Source organism: Ailuropoda melanoleuca, chromosome 17 (genome assembly GCF_002007445.2).
Source record: "Ailuropoda melanoleuca isolate Jingjing chromosome 17, ASM200744v2, whole genome shotgun sequence".
Lineage (NCBI taxonomy): Eukaryota > Metazoa > Chordata > Mammalia > Carnivora > Ursidae > Ailuropoda > Ailuropoda melanoleuca.
The window spans coordinates 1,508,117-1,534,068 of NC_048234.1; the positions used below are offsets into that span (position 1 = coordinate 1,508,117).

Below are 25,952 nucleotides of genomic sequence, written 5' to 3' on the forward strand. Positions count from 1 at the left end.
CCCCTGATTGCGGACATGGCCCCGAGTCTGAGTCCAGGACGGGTCCGCCGGCTGCAGGACCTCGGCCCCAGCGCAGCGTCTGCGTCATGGAAATTCGCCAGCCCTGCAAATCAGGAATCCCACTTCCTGCAAGCCGGTTGGTAAGCGCTTCCCACAAAGCCCAGGGTAGCATCGTTACCACGGAGAGTCGAAATCGCCCTCTTCCCCGGGCAGACACAGTGCACGCAGTGTGTGGCTATTTTTACCCCCAGGGCGCTCATCTCAGTCAGAACGGTCAAGTCGACAAAATGGTTGGTTGGCTCCCCGTCCTGGCCCGGCTGTAAGCGACGTGGGCGCCCATGGGGACTGTCCACCGCGCAGGTGGAGGCCCAGCCCCGCCAGGACGGCCAACCGGCCTGTGACCCGGGGCAGCCTGCCACACACGCTCACTGCAGAAGCTGGCTCCGCAGCCCCTGGGTGCTCCCGGGTGTCCTCCAGCAGCTCTCCGTGGGGACGCTGTGTTTGTCCCACTGGAGCCCACACGGGTGGGAGCCAGCATCCTCGCTCTTGGAGCCCCAGGCCTGGCTGCCCCAGGCAGGAATGCTCACCCAGGCTCATCTGCGGGGACCCCACGGCCACCCCGTGAACCCTGCTGAGCATCCCCCGCCCCGGGCCTGACCCCCACACCGGAACGGTCCTCTGCGGGGCCTTGCAGTCAGAAATTCTGGTTCCTGGGACCCTCGGGAGCCAGCCTCCCTGGCAAAGGGATGGGCTGCTGTGTGGGCGCCTGGGCCTTCCCCCACCCGAGGGCTGAGCAGGAAGGGGAAGTGTGGTCTGGCTGGGGCTCACTGCTCTGGGGTGGGCGGGAGGCCTGTGGGCGAGGAAGGCCTCCTGCCAGCTGCGTCTGAGCCACCGCACTCGGGCCCCTGCTGTTCCCTCAGCCGCTCACGGATGGACACCCTTGCAACCCAGGTAAGCACCTGGACATGAGCCACCCGAGGGGCCACCTGGGGGGTGCAGCCCCATCTCTGGGTGGCCTTGGCGAGTCCACTCTGCCGCTCACTGGCTGGGTGAGCTCAGAGTCACTGCACCCCTCAAGGCCTCTGTTAGCCCACGGGTCTGCTGGGAGGTTGAAATGACATGATGACGGGCCGCGAGCTGCGTCAACCTTAGAGAGGTGTTAGTCCTCTCTGGACTCTGATGGTGAGTTTGGGGACCTGATAATTGGGAGGACCCTCCTGGGTCTGTGCTGGCTGGGGACGAGGGGGCGAGGCTGTGACAATGCGAACTCTGGGCTGCATCTTGGGGCCTGTGCAGGAAACACATAGCTGCCACCCGCCCCGGCGTCCTCACGCATGTGCGTCTGGTGTGTAGGGACCGGTAAGGCATCCCGTGTTCCCGTGGCCTTGGGGTCGAGCTGGGCCGGGGTCAGATCCCCATCCAGCCATCTGCTGCTGCTTCTCTGGGGGAAATCACCCCAGAGGGGCCTGGCCTGGTGTTTCCAGTCCTGCCCTGTCGTGCATCACTTGTCCCGAGAGCCACTCCCTTTCCTGGCCCCTTCAACCACCAGCCAGCGCGTGGCCCTCCCAGGGAGCGTGGAGCCTGATGAAGACAAGGCCTGGGGGCCCCTCGGTATTTCTCAGGATAAATGAAAATGAAAACTTCAGAGAAACAAGGGGAAACAATGACCCCACATTCCACAACCTTGCAACAATCACGGTAGAGAGTTTGGTGTTTGCCTTCTCGTTTTTCCCCTACGTGTAGATATTTTGAAAAGTTACCATTATCTTGTTTTGATTAAATACGTTCTAGAAAGGGCATACAGGCCTCATCGGCTATCAGTAGGCATAGGCGTCCCCAGTTCCCCCCACCCCACTGATGGTACCAGTGCTGTTGCCGGATGGCCCCCCAGGGACGGGGCTCCAGGTGCCCTGTTCATGTTCAGAGCCAAACACATAAGAAAACCAGCAATAGCAGGAGACGACTTGGTTGGGCCCAAGGAAGGACTTCTGGGTTGCAGAAATCCTGGGATAACTTAGCAGGAAGCTTGAGTCATCTGCAAGTCTGGAAGGTTCTGCCCAGGGCAGACACATCACACCCAGCGCCGTGGAAACACTGCAAAAGCCACCTGTTCGGGAGGGGCGAGCAGAAGCTCTTGTAAGATGTGATACTGGAGTCTTGACAATGTGTTCAGTTCAGGCTTCACAGTAAGGCTGGGCGGTAGAGGAAGAGAGGAGGCTCCCACTCTCGCTCAGTGAAAGATCTCTGTTCTGGGCTTTCTTACGGCGGGCTCTGGCCACACACAGGAATCACGGGGAGATGCGGCTACCGTGGAGACATGGGCCCTGCTCTCCTTTCTCAGGGTCTGGGGTCCCTGGTGGGTGCTTGGGTCTCTTCCTTTTTTCCCGCCTCGTGACTGACGCATACGACCCACCGAGTGTCCCTGTGCAATTCTCCAGCCCCCCATCCCACGCAGCCCTCGAGGCGACTCCCTGCTTTCTTACGCTGAAGTCAAGTTCTGTGTCTGACTTTTACTTCCTCCAGGCTACTTCTCAGGCTATGTTTCTAGAAATGATATTGCGGAATCAGAGGACATGACTGCGTGTTACTATGTGCTTCCCCTCCCCCCCAACATTGTTTTTATTATTTTTTATTTATTTAAGTAATCTCCTACACCCAACATGGGGCTTGAACACACGAGCCCCTCAAAATCAAGAGTTGTGTGCTCCACCGACGGAGCCAGCCAGTCGGTCCTCGGGATCTGAGTGCGAGCAGGGGCACAACAGGGAAGAATTTCAACTGGGGAAAAAAGAAGCTGAAATTAATTTTAATAATACATTTAACTTAACCCAATATATCCAAAGTATCCTTCCTGCAAGTAACCCATATAAACATTTATAAATGATCTTTTATGTTCTTCTTTCCGCATGAAGTCTCGGACAGGCAGCAGGTGCCCAGTGGCCTCGTGGGGCCGGTGGCTGCTGTCCCGGGCAGGGCAGGGCTCGGGTAAGGGGATTCCTGTCCCAGGCCAGGAAGCCCTAAGGGCAGAGGGCGAGTGAGGGGCGGGGTCCCCATCTTTCCGCTGAGCTGTTGGCAGGTGCGTCTCCTCGCACTCTTCGGTCCAGCTGGAACCCCAGTTCCCCACTCGAACAAACCTGCATCCTCTTCCCACCTCTCGGGACTCACGGCTACTTGAGATCATTAGTTTTTCTAGAGAAAACCTCAAGTGTTTATATCCAGGTCTTGACCATGAGTGGGTCTTGAAAGAAACACAGGGGCTCACGCTCCATACTGTTCTCACGAGCTAGGCTAGACGAGGCGGGAAAACATTGGGGCGCATCGCGTATCGGAAAGAGTTTGTCGTGACACGTTTCGTGTATGTGAATGTGCAGCTGTCTTCCTCCACGACAGAACTTGGTTGTTTTTTTGGTTTTTCAGTGTTTTTGTTTTTGTTTTTTTTAAGCAAGCACTGAATAGACCCACAGTCTCTGGAATTCCCAGCGAGTGCACGGTATGACTTCTGTCCCTGACTCCCCAGAAATGCCTTTTGGGGAAGTGAGAGCCGGGGTGGGGTCGGTGACTGTGCTCAGTGTTGCAGCGGGCCCCCCGGGAGGTTGTGCGGGCTGCTGGAGCAAGGCCAAGAGACCAGAGGGAAGCTGGAACTCCACCGGCATCATCTCGGGCCGGGGCCTCTGCTTGCCAGCCAGCTGGTGGCAGGCGGGGCCAGGCAGGGGGCTCTGCAACGGGGATGCAGACCTTGGATCCAAGTACCCCTGCCCGCATCCTCCAAGGGGAAGCCCAGCCGCAGGCCAGGGGAGAACAGGCACCTCATTCATTCAGAGATTCCCAGATCCGTAGGGAGCGCCTGCCGGGCCCAGGTGACATCTAGGCCTGCACACAGGGGTCACAAAGCGACCAATAGCCCCGAAGGCAGCGGTAGCATCAGAATCAGCGAGCGGGCCCAGCTGGAGGAAGAAGGCGTTCCTCGCAGCGGTGACAACGTGGGTCTGCCTCCCACCTGCCCCACCAGCACTCGCCAACCTTGTGTCCTACTTCCGTGCGGGAGTGTCGGCCCCCCACTTCCTGCCCCCAGGGCCCAGCGTACCCTCTCTCCATCCTCGTTCCCTTTTAAAAGCTCATCCTTCCTCCGGGACGGGAAGGTGTCTGTCTTCTCTGTATTTCACTCCTGTCTTCTGTCCCAGCGCCTTCTCGGTTTAGAAACGTGTAGATGCCTCTCATATTCCAAACAAGCCACCCTTCCTCCGTCTCAGCGTCCAGCCTTCTCTTGCCTCTGGGTCTTCATCACTCTGATGGGGAGCTGGGGGGGCAGGGGGGGCAGCGTCACTAGCAGGAGGACAGGCCTAGGTAGGAGTCTTCGTTCCTACGTCACATTCACTTACATCCTCTCTCCTAGGATGCCCCTGCTCTTGCCAATGCTCTAGGGATCCAAGGAAGGAATCCAATGCCCTGAGGATCCAAGGGAGTCACTCACACCCTAGTAAAAATCAGTTTCTCTTCCTCAGAGTCTGGCCACTCAGGCAAATGAGTTTGAATGGAGAGGAAGTGGGGAGAGAGGGAGCGTGGAACTTTGCCGTGACTTGTGGATGATGAGACAAGCAAACAGGAAAGGCATTTGGTTCGAGGGGTCTTTTTTAGCGCCTTGGTCTCCACCACGTTGGCACTGCTACTGTCTCTGACTGTGGGGGTGGGGCAGGGGGACCAGCCTCCAGGGTGCTTACCGCCCCAGCTGTGGGCTCTGCTGACTGGCCCGATGCATGTTCCCCCTGGGGCTGAGCCCTGAGTCCCACACCGGACCCACAAATCAGAACTGGCGATGGGGAAAGGGCCAGGGACCCTGGCGTCTGCATTTTCATATACCTCCCAAAGCCCCCATTCAGTGGTCGCAAGCGAGGGCGCTGGGGTCAGAAAGACCGGGGTTTGGCTTCTGATTTTTCCCTTACTAGCTCTGCGACCCGGGCCAGCGACTGAGATCTAAGCCTCTGTTGGCCTGTCTGTAAAATGGGCTCATAGCCACAGGCTGCTGTGGTGAGACAGGGCGTGTAGGGCGCTTATAACCTGTGGAGCCTCCGCGCCTGGCGCGCGTTTCTTTTCTGAGATGCATTTTCATACTGCGGTTCTTGTGTGGAACAAGACACAGCTAATAGCTGAGACCTCGCCTGTACTGGAAGTTCTCGAGCGAGGGTTCTGCTTTCAGTTCTGTTATGAAAGGAAGAACATTTAGCAGCTCGGTGTCAGCCTGGCAGAGTTAACGGGGCAGGAACTCTGGCGTCCGACGGCACCGAGCTGAAATCTTAGGGTGGTCGATCCCTAGCTGTGCTGCCATCAGCAAGGAGCTTAACCTCTCTGAGTGCTCTTTCTATGAAGGGTAATAACAGCGCCCCCACCAGGGAGGTTAGAATAAGGAGTCCAAGATAATAAGTACATCCCTGGTTCTCAAGCTCGGCCTCCTATTACTTATCTGGACAATGTTATTAAGACAAATAAACAAAACCCCAGTGGCCAGGCCCCCCACTCCAGATCAGTTAAATCAGACTCTCAGATGTAGCTGTTTACGCGCCCCGGGTGATTCCGAGGCTCAGGCTGGGTGAGGCTGGGAACTTCGTATTCCTCGAGTTCTCAGCCCAGAGCCTGATGCATCCAAGCTGCTCCATCACTTACATCCCAGGGGTGCTCCCACCGGGCCTCTTCCCTTCCTTCCTCCTTGTGTGGTGGCCACCAAATGCTCCCCCAGGTGACAGGACCTGAGGTCAGGCCTGCTGCTCCTGACCTCCCAGCGGCTGGGACCCCTAGGCCTGCCCCCGTGGACTCAGCCCCTGTCCCTTCCCCGCAGCCCCGGGACTGCTGACCTGGGCCCGCATTGGCTCCTCTTCTGGTCTATACTGGACTGTGGGCCCCCCAATCTGGCTCGCAGGGCCCTGCCTTATCTGTGAGCTCCAGTCCTGCCTTGAGAGCCTTCCTATGTCCCCAGACTCTTGAAAACAAAGATGTTCCCTCCCATGCGACAGAGACCTTCCAGAAATAGAGACCCGTGTCTGTCCCCAGCCTCCTGACCAGATCAGCATCGCCGGGCACCACTCAGTGGAATTCTGACAAAGATGGCAGAACCATCCCTCCCGTTTTCCCCCTTTTCATCCTGACTCCCGGGAGGCAAAAAGAAAACGCTGAGTGCATGAATGCATGAGTGCATGGAAGCACTTTAGCGAGCATCTCATCTCACTGGGCTGAGATCCCAGGAGTTCATGCGGCGACCCCGCCCGCCCCAGCCTGCGACGGTGTCAGGTGCCAGGACAAAGGGGAACGGGGAGCAGGTGGGGTTAAGGATGTTGATCAGCGGTGAGGGAGACAGGAGATCGTGCTGGGTCGCCGCGGGCAGGAGCGTGAGTGGTCTCTCAAAGCCAGGCAGAATAGAGACACGGCTGGTCTGGGGAGCCTCCAGGAGGGAACAGGGCTCTGCCCGGTCTTTGACTTTACCCCATGCCCACGGGAGGGACTCCTGGCCTCCTTGACTTCAAGACAACACGTTTGTGCCTTTGTGCCATTTGAAGCCTCCGCTCGTGGGGCCGTGCTACAGCAGCCACGGGGAGGGGGTCCAGCCTGCTTCAAACCCTGCCTGCGCTCCTGCCTGGCTCCAATGGGGAGTGGCCTCCCCCAGAGACGTTATTGTCCAGTTCCAAAACGTTAACTTACTTTTGATTCCTAAGCGGACTCAGTATAGTTTGCAAAATTCCGCCTTGCTCATTGTAAACGTTCAGTCTTGTCTTTGGCTCAAAGCCCCCCCACTTTGCCCCAGTGAAGGGAGGGGAGGAAGGGGTGGGAACCACTCAGCTCCCCTGCACCCCACCCTGCACGTACGTCCCTGGTATTGCACTGAGGAGGACAGAGAGACAGAAGCCCACCCGTGGCCATTCCTGCCGATCACTTCTGTGGTCCCTGGTGGTCTCTCGAGAGACTCGGCCGCAGCTGTGGCCTGACTGCCAGCAGGCTGTCCCGTGTGGCCTGCCCCCCCCAGTCTTATCTACCCCAGGCCGGCAGACACAGTGGGGTTCGCTTCCACACTCTGCAGGGCATGCCCCCGCCCCCAGCTGTACTCCCCGCCACCGTTCTCCAGAGCCCACATCCCCTCTCTGGCATACCCCGGCCGCTAAACTAACCCGGGAGCCTGGAGGACACCCGAAGGGGGACAGGACATGGTTCCTCGGGGCTCTCCTCGCTCAGCTGCCCGCTCGTCTCAGTTCTGCTGAGAAGGCGTGTGTTAACAGTCCATGGGGAAGACTGCTGATCCTGCGGCCCTGGAATGGGGGCAACGAGAGACTTTTACCCCCCCGTGGGTCCCGATCACTCCTTCGCGGCCCTCACTACCTCACCACCATCGCTGTGCTCCTGAGCGCAAGACATCCTGAGCCCCACTCGGCCTGTCCCTGAGCCTGGGGCCACGGTGACCGAGTTCAGCAGCGAGAGGCCGGACCTAGACAGAACGCATTCCGCCTCCTCCCTGCCGGGGGAGCTTGGGCCGGCCGTGTCCCCTCGGCCTCCACACCCATTCCAGGAAAGCACGTGGCGCGAGGATGAGGCGGGGGGGACAGATGGAAAGCCCCTACCTGCAGAGCGCTGGACGCCTTCGAAACGTCCGCTGGCAAATCAGAGCCTCTCCGTCTGTCAGAACAGAACTGTGCCGTACTCATCACTGCGAAGTTCTCAAAAATGTCCATATTTCACTTGGCTAACAGCATCCTTCTTCCTCTTTCTTCCCCCGGACATGGAGGACAATGACATTGCTTTGAACTTGCAATCTGAGCGGCAGGTTTTCATGGAAGCCACAATACGTGGTTAATTGGGTTTGTTTGGTTTTTTTTAATCTTCTCAAAGTTAATGCATAGTGTTTTTTGGGTTTTGGGGGGAGGTTTTTTGCTTTCAAGTAGCCTCCACGCCCAGCATGGAGCCAACGCGACCCTGAGGTCATGACCTGAGCCGAGATCCAGTCGAAGGTTTAACCAACTGAGCTTGCCAGTTAAATATACAGATTTTTAAAAAGTAATTTGGGGCGCCTGGGTGGCACAGCGGTTAAGCGTCTGCCTTCGGCTCAGGGCGTGATCCCGGCGTTATGGGATCGAGCCCCACATCAGGCTCCTCCGCTATGAGCCTGCTTCTTCCTCTCCCACTCCCCCTGCTTGTGTTCCCTCTCTCGCTGGCTGTCTCTATCTCTGTCAAATAAATAAATAAAATCTTTTAAAAAAATGAAAAATAATTCAGAGGGTCTACAGTGGAAAGTGGCAGCCTCTGTCTTCCCACCTCCAACCTTCTACCCCCTCATCGTCCTCAGATCAACATTTTTTTGTCTGTTTTTTTTTTCATATGCAACAGTTCTTAACTCTGGTGCCCTGGTATTTACTTCTGTTCTCTTAACGAGTATGCTTATGTTGCTTTTTGGAGAAATCCCTCAAGACTAGAACAAAAAGAAAAAAGATAGAAAATACGAGAGACAAATTAGACAAAGAACCAGGAGACATACATTTGAGTATAAGAGAATGGAGGGAAGAAATTCTATGTTTGTCCATCTGTCCATCTATCCATCACTCCATCCATCCATCCATTTTCTTTCCTTCCTTCCTTCCTTCCTTCCTTCCTTCCTTCCTTCCTTCCTTCCTTCCCTTCTTTCCTTCCATCCATCCGTCTATTCCCCAGAGCTAAAGAAGGTGAGGTTCCAATTAGGTTTATTAAACAAAGAGTCCACCATCTACTAGTATGTGGTATTTTCTTAAGTCCAGTGCCCTGTGACCTCCCTGGGCCCTGCAAAACCAAATTTCACAGAGCTCTCCTGAGAGCCAAGTTTCCAGTCTCCATGCCTTTTCTTTTTCCCTTAGTTCCTCGTCCTCTGTTGCTTTCTTCTGTGCATCGTGAAAAGGTGACTTACAACCAAACCCCTGCTGAGTACAAGCCTGGGGGCTGGGCTACCTGGCCAGCGGACACTTCACTCTTTCAGGAGTAAATCCCCAGCACATGCACCACCACGGATAAATGACAAAAGCATAATGCTGAGCAAAAAGTTGAGCAAAAAGCTGCAGAATGATGTACGTACACGACTACTGGTTACACATAATTGGTGTTGCTATGTATACATTTACGAATATCTGCTTGATCAAGCCAAACCTTTAGGAAAGAAGCAAAGTTTGGAACTGAAAACCCAAATTATAACAGAACGGTCATAAATGAAGATACTGTGCGGGTAATCAAACACGGGTGTAAAGAGTAAGCCAAGTCAGAAGTCTCTGCAGGAATCATGGCCTTGGCAGCAACTAACTGCCCCCCCGCCCCCGCCGCCAGCATTACTCAAAAGCACGAATGGGAAATGGCTCTGTGGGACCACGCGTGGCTGAGTGGCCATCGGCTGGCTACACAACGACACGGCAAGTTCATTCTCAGACCTGGGATTTGCCAGGCCTCAGGGATCATTTTTCTATTTGAATATCCCCAATGAACAGGCAGGGTGCCCACGCCCTGGACGAGGGGCCCCGCTCCTCCGTGGAGAGCTCCCTGCCTTCCTGGGGGCTCCTCCTGTGAGTCCCGCCTACAGCCAGCTCCCCCCTGTGGCATACATCACCCCTGCTTGGAGAACGACAGCCCACGTGTCATCACTCCCCAGGCTCTGTTGGCACAAGCTTTTACTGTGCAGCACAACACTGCCCGGGCAACAGCTTCACGCGGAATGGCAGTCATCACCAACCCACGGAAGCCCGGTCAGCCAACGCCGGTGGGGACTTTCTAACAACCCTCGTACTTTCTGCTCTCTTACGGTTTTCTTTTCTTTCTTCCCCTCCCCCCCCCAGCCTTATTTATAACTGACGTATAACATTGTGTAAGTTTAAGACGTACGGCATGTTGATCGGATACACTCATGTACCGGGAGACGCTCGCTGCCATCGCCAACGCCGCCCTCCGTCGTGACGAGAACATTTAAGATCTGCTCTTCCCAGGCTCTCTGCCTCCCGAGTGGGCCAGCTTGCAGCCCCCAAATTCCCGATCCTCTTCCCCAGCGGGCTAACTTGCATTTTTACCCTCCCCCTTCTGACCGCGCCTCACTCAAGCAGACCCATCGCGGTATTCTTCTAACCCCCACCTCCAGAAAATACGGAGGAATCGAGTCTATGCTGTCCCTTCGATACAAAAGCAACTGCAGTCGGTGACTGCTTTCAGTGGCACCCTCCTCCCCTGCGCGCTTGGCAATCGAGGAAGGAGCGCGAGGAAGCCTCTGGCTGCGTGCCCTGTCTCCAGTGCTCATGACTGCCCTGGGAAGTGCTGGCCGGCACCCCTCCCGTGTTGCACAGGACGACAGGGTTTGCCCGAGCCAGTGCCGTCGCCGTCGTCGTCGTCGCCGTCGCCGTAAGCAGAGGTATCCCCGAGGCGACGTGGTAGACAACCGCCCCCACCCTCCCCGCCGGAGGCCCCTACTTATGTCTCATTCCTCTGTCTCCATTCTCCTCAGGGCCCTACCGCGATGGATTGGTGGAGGGACAATTTCTGGATCATCTTAGCTGTGGCCATCGTCCTTGTCTCCACCAGCCTGGGCCTCATCTTGTACTGTGCCTGTAGACAGCTGCTTAGACAGGGTAATGGCGGTCCCACCCGGGCAGGCGGAGGGCGGGGAGGGCTGGGCTGCGTATCCATGCATCACGGCTCCTACAGGGCAGGAAGGTTTGTTCCGGGCCTGTATGGGCAGAATTTTGGATTAAGCATCATGCCTCTCTGGGCCTCGGTTTCCCCGTCTGCTCGGTCCACGATCGACACGTTGGCTACCACGATTCCTTCTCTGAGGTCATCCTCTGAATTTTCTAGAACGACACTGTCCTGGCCAGAGGTTCTTGGCATCCTGAAAATATACACAAATAGCTTCCTGGAGGCTTTATGCTGACTTTAGATTACCCACACGTGGGTTTCCACTTTGCTGTTCATCTCCCAAGGCATGAAATCCTTGATCCGATGCTGTGTTTTCTTGAGACCGTATCCCCTCCGATGACCCGAGGAGGGTAAACTCACTGAGAGGTGCGGCCACCTCCCTGGGCGGGGGGGGACAGCCTGGACAGGCATCCCTCAGTGATCCCACCTGTCCTGAAAGGTCAGGGCCGCACAAGGAGTGAGACCTTGTCATTCTCCTGTTTTTGGAGCTAAGATAGATAATTAAGGTTCAGAGAGAGGCTGGGGCCTCCTAGGAGTTGGTGGCAGAGTTGGGGCCAGCACTCGGGTTCGCTGGGCTTCCTGTCCAGTGTTCCTTTCCCTCTACCCCTTGATGGTAATTAGTTGTTTTTTTTTTTTAAAGATTCTATTTATTTATTAGAGAGAGAGAGCACGAGCAAGCATGGGGGGAGGGACAGAGGGAGAGGGAGAAGCAGACTCCCCACTGAGCAGGGAGCCCGATGCAGGACTCAATCCCAGGACCCTGGGATCATGACCTGAGCCGAAGGCAGACGCTTCACCGACTGAATCACCCACTCACCCCTTTATTTATTTTTAAGATTTTACTTATTAGAGAGAGAGAGCGTGGTGGGGAGGGGCTGGGGGGGACTCCCTGCTGAGTTTTTACGTACGACGCATATTATGGCTCCGGTACTCCTCTGTCCATTTCCCTTCTTAAATTGTTTCATTCTTCGATATGCACGAAAGCACGACACTGAACACAAACCTTACCTGTCCTATCTCGACCCGTGGCTGTTAACAGCCAGGTGATCGTTCACCACAACCTGCATGTCTGGCGCACCACCATTCGCAAACTGCCGGCCCCCTTCTTTCTCTCGTTTCCTCCCAGCCGCACTTGGGGGTCTTCATCGGACCACTCCTCCCGCACCAGCTCCGCCCTCGGCGCTGAGGAAGGATGCAGGGTCCACCCTCGTGGGTTAGCCAAAGGCGGGGTGGGCAGACGGCCCGTGTTAAAGTCAGTGTCCACCGCTCGCCAGCTCCGTGTCCCCAAGCCTGTTTCTTCTTGATGGCCCCACCCCCACAAATGCCCTGAACACGCCTGGTGTCTGGGGACTTCTAAACCGTAAAGTCACACGTCCTGCTCATTCTTCCTAAATGAATATGCTTATTTGACTCCTTAGGCAAGAAGTGGGAAATAGCCAAGCCCTGGGAAGAAAAGCAAAGAGACGAAGAGACGATGTATGAGTAAGTGAGAGGAAACCCTTCCGTTTCGCGGAGAGCCCCCCGCTGACGCCCAGCCCCGCACCTGGGCTGCTCTGCTAGGATGCCCTCATCGCCCACCGCGCCTGCGCAGCCAGCTCCCCACCGCGAGGGGAGCCAACTGGGGCTTTGGGGCCACAGGGCCCCGTCTGGGTCTCTGCTTTCCACCTCATCCTCGTCCCGTCTCGTTTGGTAGAGGTCACAGGTCAGGCTCTGTGTGCTGGGCGCACCACTCAGGGTTAGGTCTACCCTCCTTTTAAGATTTTATTTTTAACTCATCTCTACCCCTAACGTGGGGCTCGAACTCATAACCCCGAGATCCAGAGTGGCTCACTCTGCCGACTGAGCCGGCCAGGGGCCGCCTTTCTCTTCTTGACGTGGATCATAAGTATGGTTCCCACGAGGCTGTGTGTTTAACAAAAATATGCCGCTCGCCTTCCTTTTGTATTTTGTGATGTATTTGGGGCTTTTTTTTTTTTTTAAAGATTTTACTTATTTGACGAGAGAGAGAGCACACAATCAGGGGGAGGGGCGGAGGGAGAAGCAGATGCCCCACTGAGCAGGGAGCCCCATGTGGGACTTGATCCCAGGACCCCAGAATCATGACCTGAGCCGAAGGCAGATGCTCAACCAAGTCACCCAGGCATCCCAATTTGGGGCTTTTGTGATTGCTATGTGTTGGGGGTACCCAGGATCACCTGTAGGCTTGATGACTCACAAGAAGGACTCACAGGACCCAGAAAAGCGACTGCAGTCACGGTTACGGGTTATTCTAGCAGAAGGGTACAGATTAACTCAGCAAAGGTGGAGGCCAGAGGAAACCAGGCGCAAGCTTCCAGTACTCGTCTCCCCGAGCGATCGCAGGCGCCAGGCTTCTTTTCCCCAGTACCCACGCGTGGGCACCACATGCAGAGCATCGCCAGCCAGAGAGGCTCCCCGAGCCTTGGTTTCAGCGGCAGAGTGGATAAATCCATCTTGGCCTCTGGAAGGCTGGAGATGGAGTACGTATTATCTAGTGCTTGGCTGCTTCTGCTCTTTCTGAGTGTCCTTGCGTGTGCTTGTAGATGGGTGTCCCACGGTGGGAGGGGACCCTAATGAATTTATCCACTCTACAGCTGACGCACACTGGGGTGGTGTCTGGTTGGGGGCTGTTGTGCATGGTGCTGTGATGAGCGTTGTGGTCCGTGTCTTCTGGAGAGCATACGCAAGCATTTCAGCAGGGGGGACGTGCGGGGGCGGACTCGCGGTGCTGGACCTGCGGTCACACGCTGTGTGTATAGTTAGCTTCAGGACACTTGAGCGCCCGGTGCTTACCTCCCCTTTCTAAAACAGTGCATGTGAACCCAGGAAGGCACGCTCCAGGCTAAGTCCAGCTGCTCCCGGGGCTGGAGGAAACAGTTTCCTCACCAGTGGGATACAAAACCTAGAGAAGAAGATGCCTCCCACCTTCAAGGACCGGGATTTGAAAGTTCAACGCTGTCCTTTTTCTTTGATGTTTTCCTTCCAGTCGGCTGACCGCCGGGATGGTCAAAAGCACACCCTGACTCCCCCTCTCTCTCTCTCTCTCCAGGAATGTTCTTAATGAATCGCCGGTTCAGTTACCCCCTCTGCCACCCAGGGGTTTGCTTTTTCCGGAACACACGCGTAAGTATCTGTCGCTGACGACCGTTTCATTCGCGGTAGGATAACAAATTTATCTTCCTGTCTTAGCTCAGGCTGTCCACAGCGAAATGCCATAGACTAGTGGCGTAAACAACAGAAATTTATTTCTCATGGTCCTGTGGGCTAGAAGTTCAAGACCGAGGTGCCAGCCACTTTGGTTGGGGGTGCTGGGGGTAGGGGAGAGAGAGAGCGCGCGCTCTGGTGTCTCTTCTTATAAGGACAGTAAGCCTATGCAATCAGGGCCCTACCCTTATGACCTCACTTAGCCTTAATTACCCCCTTAGAGGCCCCATCTCCAAATACAGCCTCACTGGGGGGTTAGGCCTTCAACATATATGAATTTTGTGGGGACACGGAACTTCAGTCCATAACACTAAATTTGCAGCTGGTGCCATCCTCTTAAAAGGGACAAATAAGCTAAAAAGGGGCAGAGGGAGTAGCAATCCTCCTGATATTCAGTGCGTAAATTCATACTCAAATCCCAGCTTGGGGCGTGAGTGAAAAGGAACTTGGGGGTGTCACTGGGCCTCCCACACTTCCCATCAGAAATATTCCGCCTGGTTCCCTTGACTGGAATGCTGTTTTTCAAGCTGCTTACGTAGTGGCCTTACTTCATCCTTCATGGTCAGCTCAAGTGTCAGCACCTGGGGAGTCTGGGGGGCTCAGTCAGTTAAGCATCCAACTTTTGATTTCAGCTCAGGTCATGATCTCGGGGTCCTGGGATCGAGCCCCACATCGGGTTCCCCGCTTAGTGTGGAGTCTGCTTGTCCCTCCCCCTCCCTCTTTTCTCCTCCTCCCCTCTCTCTCTCTCAAATAAACAAAATCTTTTTTTTTAAATGTCAGCACCTCAAAGAGTCCCCTTCTGTTCCCCCTCTGTAAAGTGAACCCACTAATTCTCTTTATGAAATGTATGGCCGTTATCCAAAGTTGTCTCGTTTCGTTATTGTTCGTTTCTGACCTCCCTTCTCCACTAGAACACAGAGTCGAGGAAACAGGAGACTTTCTTGTCTTCTCACCACTGCATACCCCCCACCAAGAGCAGTGCCAGGCGCTTAGGAGATAGTAAGAATGTCTTGACTGAATGGATAATCATAAGATTAGCCCATATTTATTGAGCAGCCTGGTGGGTCAGGCCCCGTGCAAGGCACTTTACAGGCACCATCCCACGGCCCTCAACAACACTGGGAGGCAGGTCCATCATGATTCCCCTTCGACGGATGAAGACACTGAGGCAGAGAGATGCTCAGTGACCATGGCGACACAGCGAGTGACCGCTAGGGCCTGGGTACGAACTGGGGATCCGGCTGCATGCAGAGCCCTGCAAGCAATGAGGGGTGGTCCTCTCTCAGGTCCTCGTAGAAAGGACGCGATTGTGGTAGCGGGGGCTCCAGTCTCATCCAAGGCCCACCGGGCTGCTCGTCTTCCTTCCCCGGGCCGCCTTGGGGTTTTTGCCACATACCTGTTCCCTAATGGCCCGTTCTGCAAACGCCCCGTCCCCCTCCTTCTGATCAGAGATTCGTACCTAAGCGGTTATGGGAAGTTCTGGGAAACACTGTAAGTCCCTGGGAGGGAATGTGCCAAAAAGGAAGTGTGGTTTGTATCACTTCCCCACAAGAATGAGGGTCTCACACAGCTCTACTCATCTGGGTACTAGCCCAGGTCAGCTCCTTGTCTGCCCTCCTGTTTCATGGTTCCTGTGCCGTGGGGACCGGGCAGGGGGACACGGGAGACACGGCTTCGGACCAGCATCTGCCATCGGCTTGGTTGGGGGATCCCGTGGCTGTGTCATGTCTGCGCGTCGGTTTCCCCCATCAGATGGGGGTTTGGTCCACCAGGGGGTGGGAAGATCACCCAAACCCATGAAAATCAGGCTGAGTCACTTCATCAAAAATATATAAACACACAGTAGCTTTGCCTCTAAGGACCCTTCTGCGTGTTCTAGTCCCACAGGAAACCCCAAGTCCACCGCCGGCTACATACTCACTGGTCAACAAAGTTAGAAGCAAGACAGAGTCCATCCCGAGCTACATCGAGCCCCTGGACGATTACGATGATGTTGAAATCCCTGCAAATATGGAAAAGCAGCGATTCTGAGACAACCGTCCCTTCTTTTTCGGCAAGCTGAAGAGGGTTTGCACAGCTTTTGAAACCAACCGAGAGTGGATGAATTGCAATAGAAAACAGATCCCGAAAGCCTGCGGGAACGTGGCGGAGCTCCATAAAATAAACCCTTCCCGAAGCCTAGAGACAAGCATCAGCATCCAGAGGCCGCGCACCGAGGCTCCACCCTGGAGACCCAGAGGGGTCAGGCCTTGAACTCCTGTCCACGGGTCCCCCGGGAGGACCTCTGGGTCCCACGGCTCGCCGCCCCCACCCGTGAGAAACACTCTTCCTCCTCCTCTCCTCGTGTTTGTTCTGAGTGACGCCAAACCTTGGGGTCTGGCTGCCAAGACCCCAGGCTCCCATCCCCCGCTGGGCCCCAGGGGTCCCCCCTCCCCCCCAGGGCTGTGGGCGGCCGTTCCAGCTGAGCGCTCCGTGTGTGCAAGGCACCGTATCACACCTTGCAGGTTCTTCAAGAGTGAGTAACGCTTCTTGTTCTTGTGAACTGTCCCCACCTACACACACCCTAAACCCCAGAGCCTCTCCGTGACGTTGGCCGGATGGACCACAGAGATTCAAGTTCTCATGGACTTTCTCCTTGTGCTTCCCGGTCGCATTGTGACAATCAGCAAGGACAGAGGTTACCTTCTGGACCAAAGCACACATGTTCCACGTAGTAGTGTCATGTTCCGACATGTGTCCTGGGGGGGCTATAGGAAAGGTAGGTTTCCCCAGGGAAACATCATGGGGAAGAGGAAAGAAAGGGACAATTAAGTGCCCAGTTCAAGAGGAGAGTTCCTTGCGTCACATTCGGTACAAACGGCACAGAGATCGCTGTCCCCAAGCGCGTCGGGGAAGCAGAACTTCACAGCCACGGAGGAGATGTGCGGAGGGGCCGCTGTCCTGCTACGGAAGTGCCCTCGACCTGCCGCCGGGAGTCAGCTTGGCTGTGATCTGCTGAGTCCTCGGATTGGCGCATCGTAAGCGGACTCGAGATGCTGATTTCTAAGCAATCCCTGCGAAACCCAGCAAGGGCAGGCTCGCAGGGAGAGGGCCACAAACCGCAAAAAGGCCGGGAGTGACCCTTGGCCTGAGCTCCTCCTCGAGAGCCAGACAGTGTGTCCCCGCTGTGTTCCAGCTTCCTCCCTCCACCACCGGGACCAGTGGGGACAGAGCTTCCTCCAGCCTCTGTCTTTCTAGATTCCTGGCAGACCCCCGTGCTACCACGGCCATACTGGAGGCCAGACAGTCCTCCAACTGTGGCCCGACGGAGCTCCGGAACCCCAGGAGCCAGATAGGACTCGCTCCCCAAGTTATAAGGAAAAAAAATTAGTAAGCCGAAGGACAGAAGTGTTCGCACGTATGCTTCCCTCTTATGATTGTCTGTAAACCATCCTCATCTATGACAGACGTCAGAGGCAAATACCAGAGCGGTGTTACCTCCGCCTTGGATTTTGGGGATGGCACCATCTCCTTTCTCCTCCGGCCCACCCCTCCGCCCCCCGCAAGACGGCTCTTAATCGCTGGTCTTCCTCGGGCTTCCCCACACCTGCGTTCATCCTGCTGGAAACAGCTTCGAGGGACCCGCGGCTCCCTGCCCCTCTATTCTCATGGCTCATGACGTCCCCACAGGACCCCCCAACAGGCCCCTCCAGCCCAACTTACCCCAAAAGGAACGATGGCCCACCCCCAATCCCAGATCCCCTGTGCTCTGCCACCTTCTCAGTCCCTGGAGCCAGAAACTGGCCCAGTGCACGAGTCCTCCTTCCCGGCGCCCCCCCATGACCGTGCCTCTCCAGCAGCCAGTCTCCTGCCACTAACATCTCACTGTCCGCTCCCCTTTCTACGCGGCAGCAGGCGGTTTTCTTGAGGGGACATCTGACCGCTCCATTCTCTTGCTTAAACCTGTTCTTCACCCATGAGCCTCAGAAAACCCCCGAACTCCTCAATGTGGGTACGAGACTTGGCAGGATCCGGTCCCAAGGTCTCTCCTGCAACCTTCTCCTCCCCACCCCCTTGCAACTTCCACTCCGACCAAATTTTTGTTCCAGTCATTTGAAATGACCTGGCTTGGGGTCTCTCTTGCCCCTGTGACTATGCACAGTAGCCTCCCGTCTGTCTAGAACATTCTTCCCCACCTTCTCATCCTCCCCATCTCTGCTTAGAGCCGTTCCTCACCACCCCAGACTTGAATCTGGTGCCCACTTACATGATCTCCTCCCATAGCATTAGCGCCCTGGGATGACCTGTTTACCTGTCTTCCTCCCCCACTAGACTGACGGCAACATGGCGACAGAGACAGTGTCTTCCCCCCAGTGTTTTCTCCGTTCCTAGCACAGCACCTGGGCACTTCATGGATACTGAATAAACATGGCAGATGAATGATCAGTTGAATGAATAAATGAATGAATGAACAAACTTGGCCTTATAGAAATACATCTCTCTCTGCATTATAATTGCCTGGTTACTTCTCCGTCCTTCTTTCTAATCTGGGGGCTCCTCTGGGGTGGAACTTGCCTGGCTAACTGCTATGCTCCCAGGATCTAACACAAACTCTGGCACATAGCAGGCCCTTAATAAACATTTGTTGGATGTTGAACATTACTAGAAAACCTACCAATCAGTTTGACAAAAGCAAAGAAGTGGTTTTTCCCTGAGCATGTATGATTTAGTTGAGATTTTATACTGGGTACCTGTAATAAAGGCAGGTTTTTACCAGTTTGGTAAAAAAGAAAAGTTGTTACCAATTTGGATGATGGCATTAAATATATCAGGATTTGACAGGGCCTTTTTGTGTATTCTAGCCCCCTGGGAGACCCCAGTAAGCCACCAGCTACATACTCACAGATAAATAAAGGTAGAAATAAGAAGATAGTTTCCTTCCCGAGCATATGGAGCCTGAAAGTGACCATGAAGATGTTGAAATCCCTACAAATACTGAAGACCATCATTTTGAAACAAGCCCTGTTCTGTCACCTTAACTCTTCAGAACTGGTGATTTACTCATAATCAGTGGGTTATAGTTTTCTTTAAAACAGTTAAGTCTGATCTTTATGATACAAATACCACTGTTTTCAGGAAATGCTCTGATATTACCAGTAACAAATTTTCACCAATCATGTGTATCAGTTAAATGCTTTAGACTGCAAGGAACAGGCTGCCCAACAGTGGGGAATGTATGGCCTCACACAAGTCTACAGGTAAACACTCCAGGATTCAGTAGCTCTAGGACTCAGGAACAGGGGCTGACTACTTTTCTTTGATTCTCTTAGTTTTACAGCTCATGGTGGCAAAATAGCTGCCACGGCTCCAAGCATCACATCCCCATAAGATAACATTTCAAGTTAGGAAAGAATGGAGCATTTCCTCCCACGTGGTTCTTTTTAGCAGACAGAATATCTTTCCTAGAAGCCTGTGCGACTTTCACTGATGTGTTGTTGGCCTGGATTGGTTGGTGCACATGCCTGGCTATGGGAAAGGCTGGGGAGTGAACACTGGGCATTTTCAGCCTTTCTTGCTCACTGGAGGTGGGCTTTGCTATCAAGGAAAAAGGAGGCAGGAGCTGCTGGATAGGCAATCTTCCTGAGTCAGTTCACTTTCACGAACATCACTATTCCTTAATTGCGCTTGTTTCTGTGACCCTGTGAGAGGTGTTGGGGGCTCAGGCTAAAGCCACCAGTCACCTTTCTTCTCTTACAGGGTTTCCACACATCAAAATAGACAGAGTGCTATGGGTCAGATGGGAATTGTAACAGTAACAGCCCTAGCAGAACGGGAGCACTACTCTGTCAGAGTTCTGCTGGTTTCTCTGAACAATGTAACCATGTCCGGGAGCTGGCAGCGCTGGTGGGATGTGGTCGGAGAAGAGCTTGACCCTCCCTCCTCCAAACTCACTGTGAAGGGCTAGCTCTCCCCTGCCCTCTGGGGCAGAATCCCAGGCAGGAGCCACCGGCTGCTCCAGCCATGCTCGGGTAATAAGAAGTCTTCCAGGTGTGAATTACATGCATTTGTCAAAACTTGGGGAATGCACACTTAAGATCTCTGCATTTCAACCTAAGTAATATTTTTTAAAACATTTTATTTATTTATTTGAGAGAGTGAGAGCTAGAGAGAGAGAGAGAGAGAGAGCACAAGAGAGGAGAAGGAGAAGCAGACTCCCCGCAGGGAGCCTGGATGCAGGACTCGATCCCAGGACATCAGGATCACGACCTGAGCCGAAGTTGGACACTTAACCAACTGAGCCACCCAGGCACCCTAAGTAAATTTTTAAAAGATTTTATTTATTTAGAGTGGGAGTGGCGGGGGCAGGGGCAGAGGGAGAGAGGGAATCCCAAGCGGACTCCCAGGTGAGCACAGAGCCCAGGGCGGGTCAGGATCCCATGACCCCTGAGATCACGACCTGAGCCGAAATCAAGAGTCCGACACAACCAACTAAGCCACCCAGGTGCCCTTCAACCTAAGTAAATTTTACCTCAAAAGGAAAACTGCCAACGAATACCGAGCTTTGCTTCGTGATATGCACACTGGAGTATTTAGGGGAAGGTGTCCTGATGTTTGCAGTTGACCTTGAAATGCACCGGAAGGCAAGGAACCTGGAGAGCCCGCTCTTTCCGCCTGAGGTCAAAATGGACCCCCTAGCCGTCACCCCAAGTGCAAGCGGCTGCATCCCACCTGCACCCCACCTGCCCCCCATTTCCCAGGAAGAGGAAATGGGGGAGCAGGTGCATGTGGGTCAGAGAGGAGGGCAGAAGCGGGTCTCCCTTTCCAAGCAAAAAGAACCCTGTCTACATTCTCAGCAAATGTCTCAGGCTTGCCACAGCCCAAGACTCCCTCCCGACCAAGGATGACCTTTCCTGACCTCGCCAGTGGCCCTCTCCAGAGCGGCGGGGACCAGGGTCAGAGCACGGGCCTGGGGGGTGGCCCAGCCATGCCGCCAGGCTGGAGGCCTGGTCTTCGCCTCCCCAGTGTGTAGTGGGCTCTTCGCTGCAGAAGCCCGGGATTCTCCCCGGGGCTCCTGTTCTCTCAGTTGGTGTCACGTGTGGGGGCCTCACCGCATCCCGCCTCGGGGCTGGAGCACGTGACCCAGGCTGGCCAATCAGAGGCTCTCCCCCCCTCGCCCAGTGCCTGGTTGGCAGATGCTGCGAGGACCTGGACAGGCGCTCTCGGCTGCAGAGGGGGGTCCAGTGCGCAAGGGAGACCCCAGCTGAGAGGGGAGAGTCCAGACCCTGACGGCACGGTTCCAGCTCCGGTGGGCAGCCACACTTCGATGCAGGCAAGACCTCTGGATGTTTTAGTAACAGGACTCCATAATCTTCACACGCAGTCAGCTCCGACGCATAAGGCCCAGGCCCACCATCACTGCCCAAGCTCGGCCTTACTTCCATCTGGCTTAATGCAAAAGCCTCTTGACTACTCTCTCCACCCCTCATCCATCTCCCACTTGCTGTCAGAGTGAACTTTCTAAAAGAACAATTTGATTTCGGTCAAGGCCCCACTGACAATCCTTCAGTGGCTCCCTTGTGCCCACAAAGATAGACCCCACACTCCTTAGCACCCCCGCCAGGCCCTGACAACCTGCTCCCCGCTGGCCTCATTTCACTGCCTCCCAGCCTCCCACCACACGGTCCACCCTGGGAAACCACCTGCAGCCACCCCCACACCCACCCCGCACCCCCCAGCATCAAAATGGTGCCAAGCCTTTGTATCTTCCTTCCTTCTGCTGGGACCATCCTTCTCCTGCTTTCCCACCTGATGCCCAGGGACTCACCCCTTAGCACCCAGCGGGAGCGGCGCTTTCTCTGGGAGGGGTCTCCCCACGGGGCAGACGCACCCTTCCACACCATCCCTCTCGCACTTCTCACGGGGCACAGCCACCCCCACCTGTGGTTTCGCAGCTCTCCTTCCCATGAGATGCTGGGCCGTCCAGGGTGAGACCTACACCTTAGAGTGAGTCTAGATTCGGGTCTGCCCAGGACAGTTTTCCTTTCCATGTGATGGCTCCGGGGGATGAACGGCACCCTCGCCACTCTCAAAAGTGTCCCAGTTTGGATGATGAGTTATCTGTTCACCCCACTCATTCAGCGTCCACACAGACCGAGCGCTAGGTGGGTCATTTTTCTACCACATAAACAGCCGAAGCTGATGACTTCAAAGTCCTCTACCATTCACAGTAAGTCAAATAAAGTCGATAATCCAGAAGGCCATAACCAGCAGGTCTGGGTTAGCGTCCCCTTGAAGGGGCCCCTCCACCTGTAACGGCCGGGATCAACCACGTTAGCACCCGTTAGCGCTGGGACTCCGCCTGCCGGTGCAGTAAATGCAGCTGATCTCACCAAAAACACTTCCCTGGGTTGGCCCGGCTGGTGGCTGCAGGAATCTGCTAGCAGAAGAAAACCGATTTCCATCTGTTCTCACGATGCAGTCGTACCAGTAGCATCCTTAGGGCTCAGAGTGTGTCCTGAGTCTGGGGAGCTCCCACTCCTCACCTGTTCCTCCCGCCGCCCCGAGAGCAGGTGCACGTCTGCAAATTAACAGGGCGCCTGCCTTACCCCTGGGCTGCCCGAAGCCCTCCACCACTAATACACGGGAACAAATGACCGCGGCCACGTCTGGGGTTGGTAGGGCAGACGTGTCCATCAGTACGTGCAGAACCATTGTAAAAAACAGACAACAAATACTGTTGTATCTTGATCCTTCAACTGTAAAACTCGGTGTTTTATATTTACCCACATCTTACTGCCCAAATTCAGTGCGGTTAAAAGTTTCAGATCAGCCACAGTTGAACAATTTAAATATTCCAACCATGAGGAAAAAACACTAAATGGCTCAAAATAATCTTGATCACTTATTAAGTGACCCCTAAACTAACAGCCTGTGAATTTTTTTTTAAACATTAGATGCCTCCACATTTTTTTTTTTTTTACAATTGGGTATCAGTGGAACAGGACTGGGTTTAATAAAACATATTTGGTTTTAATAAAATTGCAGGGGCACCTGGGTGGCTCAGTCGGTGAAGCATCTGCCTTCAGCTCAGGTCATGATCTCAGGGTCCTGGGATGGAGCCCAGAGTTGGGGTTCCTGTTCATGGGGAGTCTGCTTCTCTCTCTCTCTCCCCCTCTGCCCTTCCCCATTACTCGTTCTCTCTCTCTCTCTCTCAAATAAATAAATAAAATCTTTTTTAAAAATTGCAGAAGGTGGTATTTACGAGAAATGACATTTCCCTGATGGTAAAAAAAAAAAAAAAGAAGCTTATTTGCATAACTTGTACACTTCTAGCTCCCATGAGGCACCAAACAAAAATAAATTTTCCAATACATTTAATGTCAACTCTCGACAATGCTATTCTCAGTGACCCAAGACAAACTTCCTCTGAGGACATTAAAAATAAATATTACCCTTGCCTTTCCCACTATTGCTTAGAAAAGATATTCAGTCTATATCTCATAGATCAAATCTCTGTTGTCTCACTAACCTGGTTTAAAATAATTCCCCAATTCTTCACAATTTGAGATTTGCCCGGAAAACACAAACAAGTGAACAAACCAAAACCCCAACTAGATACATATTTTTTTAAAGGTCAGTTTTAGCCTCTTTGGAGAACAACTGCGCAGCAACTAGTAAAATTGAAAATGCAAACACCGTACATGACCTGACAACCACCACAGCGTACAGACCCAGGAGCAGTGCCTTTTCAACTTTCTGGTCCCAGTTCTCTATTATGCTCTTAAAAATGAGGGGCGCCAGGGTAACGCAGTCGTCAGGCGTCTGCTTTCGGCTCAGGGTGTGATCCCGGCGTTATGGGATCGAGTCCCACATCAGGCTCCTCGGGTGGAAGCCTGCTTCTTCCTCTCCCACTCCCCCTGCTGTGTTCCCTCTCTCGCTGGCTGTCTCTCTCTCTGTCAAATAAATAAAATCTTTAAAAAAAAATGAGGAGACCAAAGAGATTTTGTTCATGCAGAAACTACTGATATTTACCTTATTGGAAATTAAAATTGAGAAAGATTCAAAACGTTTATTAATTACTGTTTAGGATAACAGTAAATCCGGTCATGCTGATATAAATAACACCTTTATGAAAATAGATATATTTTTTTCAAACAAAAACAAGTAGTGAGAAGAGCCCTATGTGTTACATTTTTGTGAATCTGTTTGATGCCTGTCTTAATAGAAAACATCCTCATATCTGCTTTCGTAGCCAATCCATTGCAACACCAATGTCATGTCAGCTCGGGGAAGCTCCACTGTACCTTCATGAGAGAGTAAGCATGAGTAAGGCCAAATGACATCTTAGCATTAGTATGAAACTAGTTTTGATTTCATGGCCCAGACCACACTTTGAGAACCACTGCCCTGAAGAAACTCAAGCACATGTCTAAAGATGTTCTTTGGGGGCGCCTGGGTGGCTCAGTCAGTGAAGCATGTCTTTGGCTCGGGTCATGATCCCAGGATCCTGGGATGGAGTGCCACATGGGGGGGGGGGGACTCCCTGCTCTGTTGGGAGCCTGCTTCTCCTTCTCCCTCTGCCTGCTACTCCCCCTGCTTGTGCTCTCTCTCTCTCTCTGTCTCTGTCAAATAAATAAATAAAATCTTCTTTTTAAATAAAAATAAAGATGTTCTTTGCAATACTGCTTTACTGTAACAAGAAAGTGAAATCTAGGGGCACCTGGGTGGCTCAGTTGGTGAAGCATCTGCCTTTGGCTCAGGTCCTGATCCTGGGGTCCCTCATCGGGCTCCCTGCTCAGCAGGAAGTCTGCTTCTCCCTCTCCCCCCTGCTCATGTCGTTCTCTCTCTCAAATAAATAAAATCTTAAAAGGAAAAAAAGTGTAATCTCTGCGTCTGTCCATCTGTAGGGGACAAGATCCACGGGGCCCGCGGTCCTGAGGCTTTGCTCACCACTGTATTTCCAGTGACTTAGAAAGTGTGGGCCCAAGGTGGGCGTTCAATGCACATTTGTGGAAGCGGGGAAGGAAGCGAGAGAGGACACGAGGGAGAAAGGGAGGAAGCACGAATATTGCTCTGCAACTGGCTTTAAAGTTTAACGTGATTTTGTGGGCATTATTTTTTCACAAGGTAGACTCTTAGGTTACAGGGTAGGAAGGGCCAAAGGTCATGTGACTCTCCTATAACTGGTAAGCTTATTTCCTATCGTCTAAAAATAAAGGTGCGTTTAAGATGTTTTGAGGCGTTCAATCACCACCCGCCACAAGCCACTGCCACCTAGTGGTCCAGACATTCTGGGCGAAATAGGCTCTGCTGTTAACGAAAAAATAACTGAGTATTTTGCCCCTATTTGATAGGGGGGTTATTCTGTAACTCAGACAGAAAACGGAGCCATTTACTTAAAGGCCTTTATAGAAATGGCATAACCATTGCTCTCCCTGTAATCTGATGTACATTGGAGGACTTTCTGAAGGTAGTTTAAGTTGTTAACGCTTCTCAGACCAAATGGCAAAGCCAATGATTAAAACAAGCTAATAGATTTTTTCTTCATTTAAAGATCTTTTTCTTCCCCTTCCTCTTTTCCTGATTTTGCCTGGCCTCCGATTTACCGAGAGATTTTTAAAACTCAGTGTATGTTTGCTGCTGATATGCATACGGGAGCCCAGGAAGTAATGTGGAAGGAAGGTAGGGGGAAGGAGAGAAGATGGGGTGCCTTCCATCTCTATGACCCTAGAACATTAGAAGCCACAGTGAATCATGATGATTCCAAAGGCAACCTAAAATCACTGCGCTAAAATGAAAGGATTCGAGTGCCGTTAGCCTTCATCAGCAAGGAGACATTCCTGCCCTAAAGATAATTCTTGGGGGTCCGGCGGGGGGGGGGGTGTCCAAGTTTTTTTTTTAGATATTCATTATCTAAGTCTCCATAGTTATGAGTCCGGGTAGAAAAAAGAATTCATCAAACTGAAAATGTTTACCCACCAGCTACCTTCTGGTGAGCCGCCTTGCAAAAATCCTTCCCCACTTAATAATCATTCACATCTACTTCCACTTGTCACGTTAGCAGCTCGTCTCCCAGGTGA

At 53.5% G+C, this 25,952-nt stretch overlaps 1 protein-coding gene across 3 annotated transcripts; it reads left to right on the plus strand.

Annotated features, from left to right (window-relative positions):
- Positions 1–794: 794 nt before the first annotated feature.
- Positions 795–18,386, plus strand: SCIMP (SLP adaptor and CSK interacting membrane protein). 3 transcript variants are annotated; one of them, XM_011237013.3, is made up of 5 exons: positions 795–951; positions 10,481–10,604; positions 12,090–12,153; positions 13,739–13,812; positions 15,773–18,386. In XM_011237013.3, the coding sequence occupies exons 1-5, from the start codon at positions 931–933 to the stop codon at positions 15,922–15,924; spliced, it is 435 nt and encodes a 144-aa protein (XP_011235315.1). In that variant the 5' UTR covers positions 795–930; the 3' UTR covers positions 15,925–18,386. The 3 variants fall into 3 exon arrangements, with proteins under 3 accessions (XP_011235315.1, XP_019665279.1, XP_034503327.1); XM_019809720.2 differs by lacking the exon at positions 795–951 and adding an exon at positions 10,121–10,387; XM_034647436.1 differs by lacking the exon at positions 795–951 and adding an exon at positions 10,121–10,377.
- The last annotated feature ends 7,566 nt before the right edge of the window (positions 18,387–25,952 follow it).

What these genes read in the sequence shown, in the direction of transcription:
- SCIMP (XM_011237013.3), top strand. Translation starts at nt 931, where the DNA reads ATGGACACCCTTGCAACCCAG. An exon ending in GACGAAGAGACGATGTATGA is followed by an intron (nt 12,154 to 13,738) that starts GTAAGTGAGAGG and finishes CTCTCTCTCCAG; the next exon opens with GAATGTTCTTAATGAATCGC. An exon ending in GCTTTTTCCGGAACACACGC is followed by an intron (nt 13,813 to 15,772) that starts GTAAGTATCTGT and finishes TGCGTGTTCTAG; the next exon opens with TCCCACAGGAAACCCCAAGT.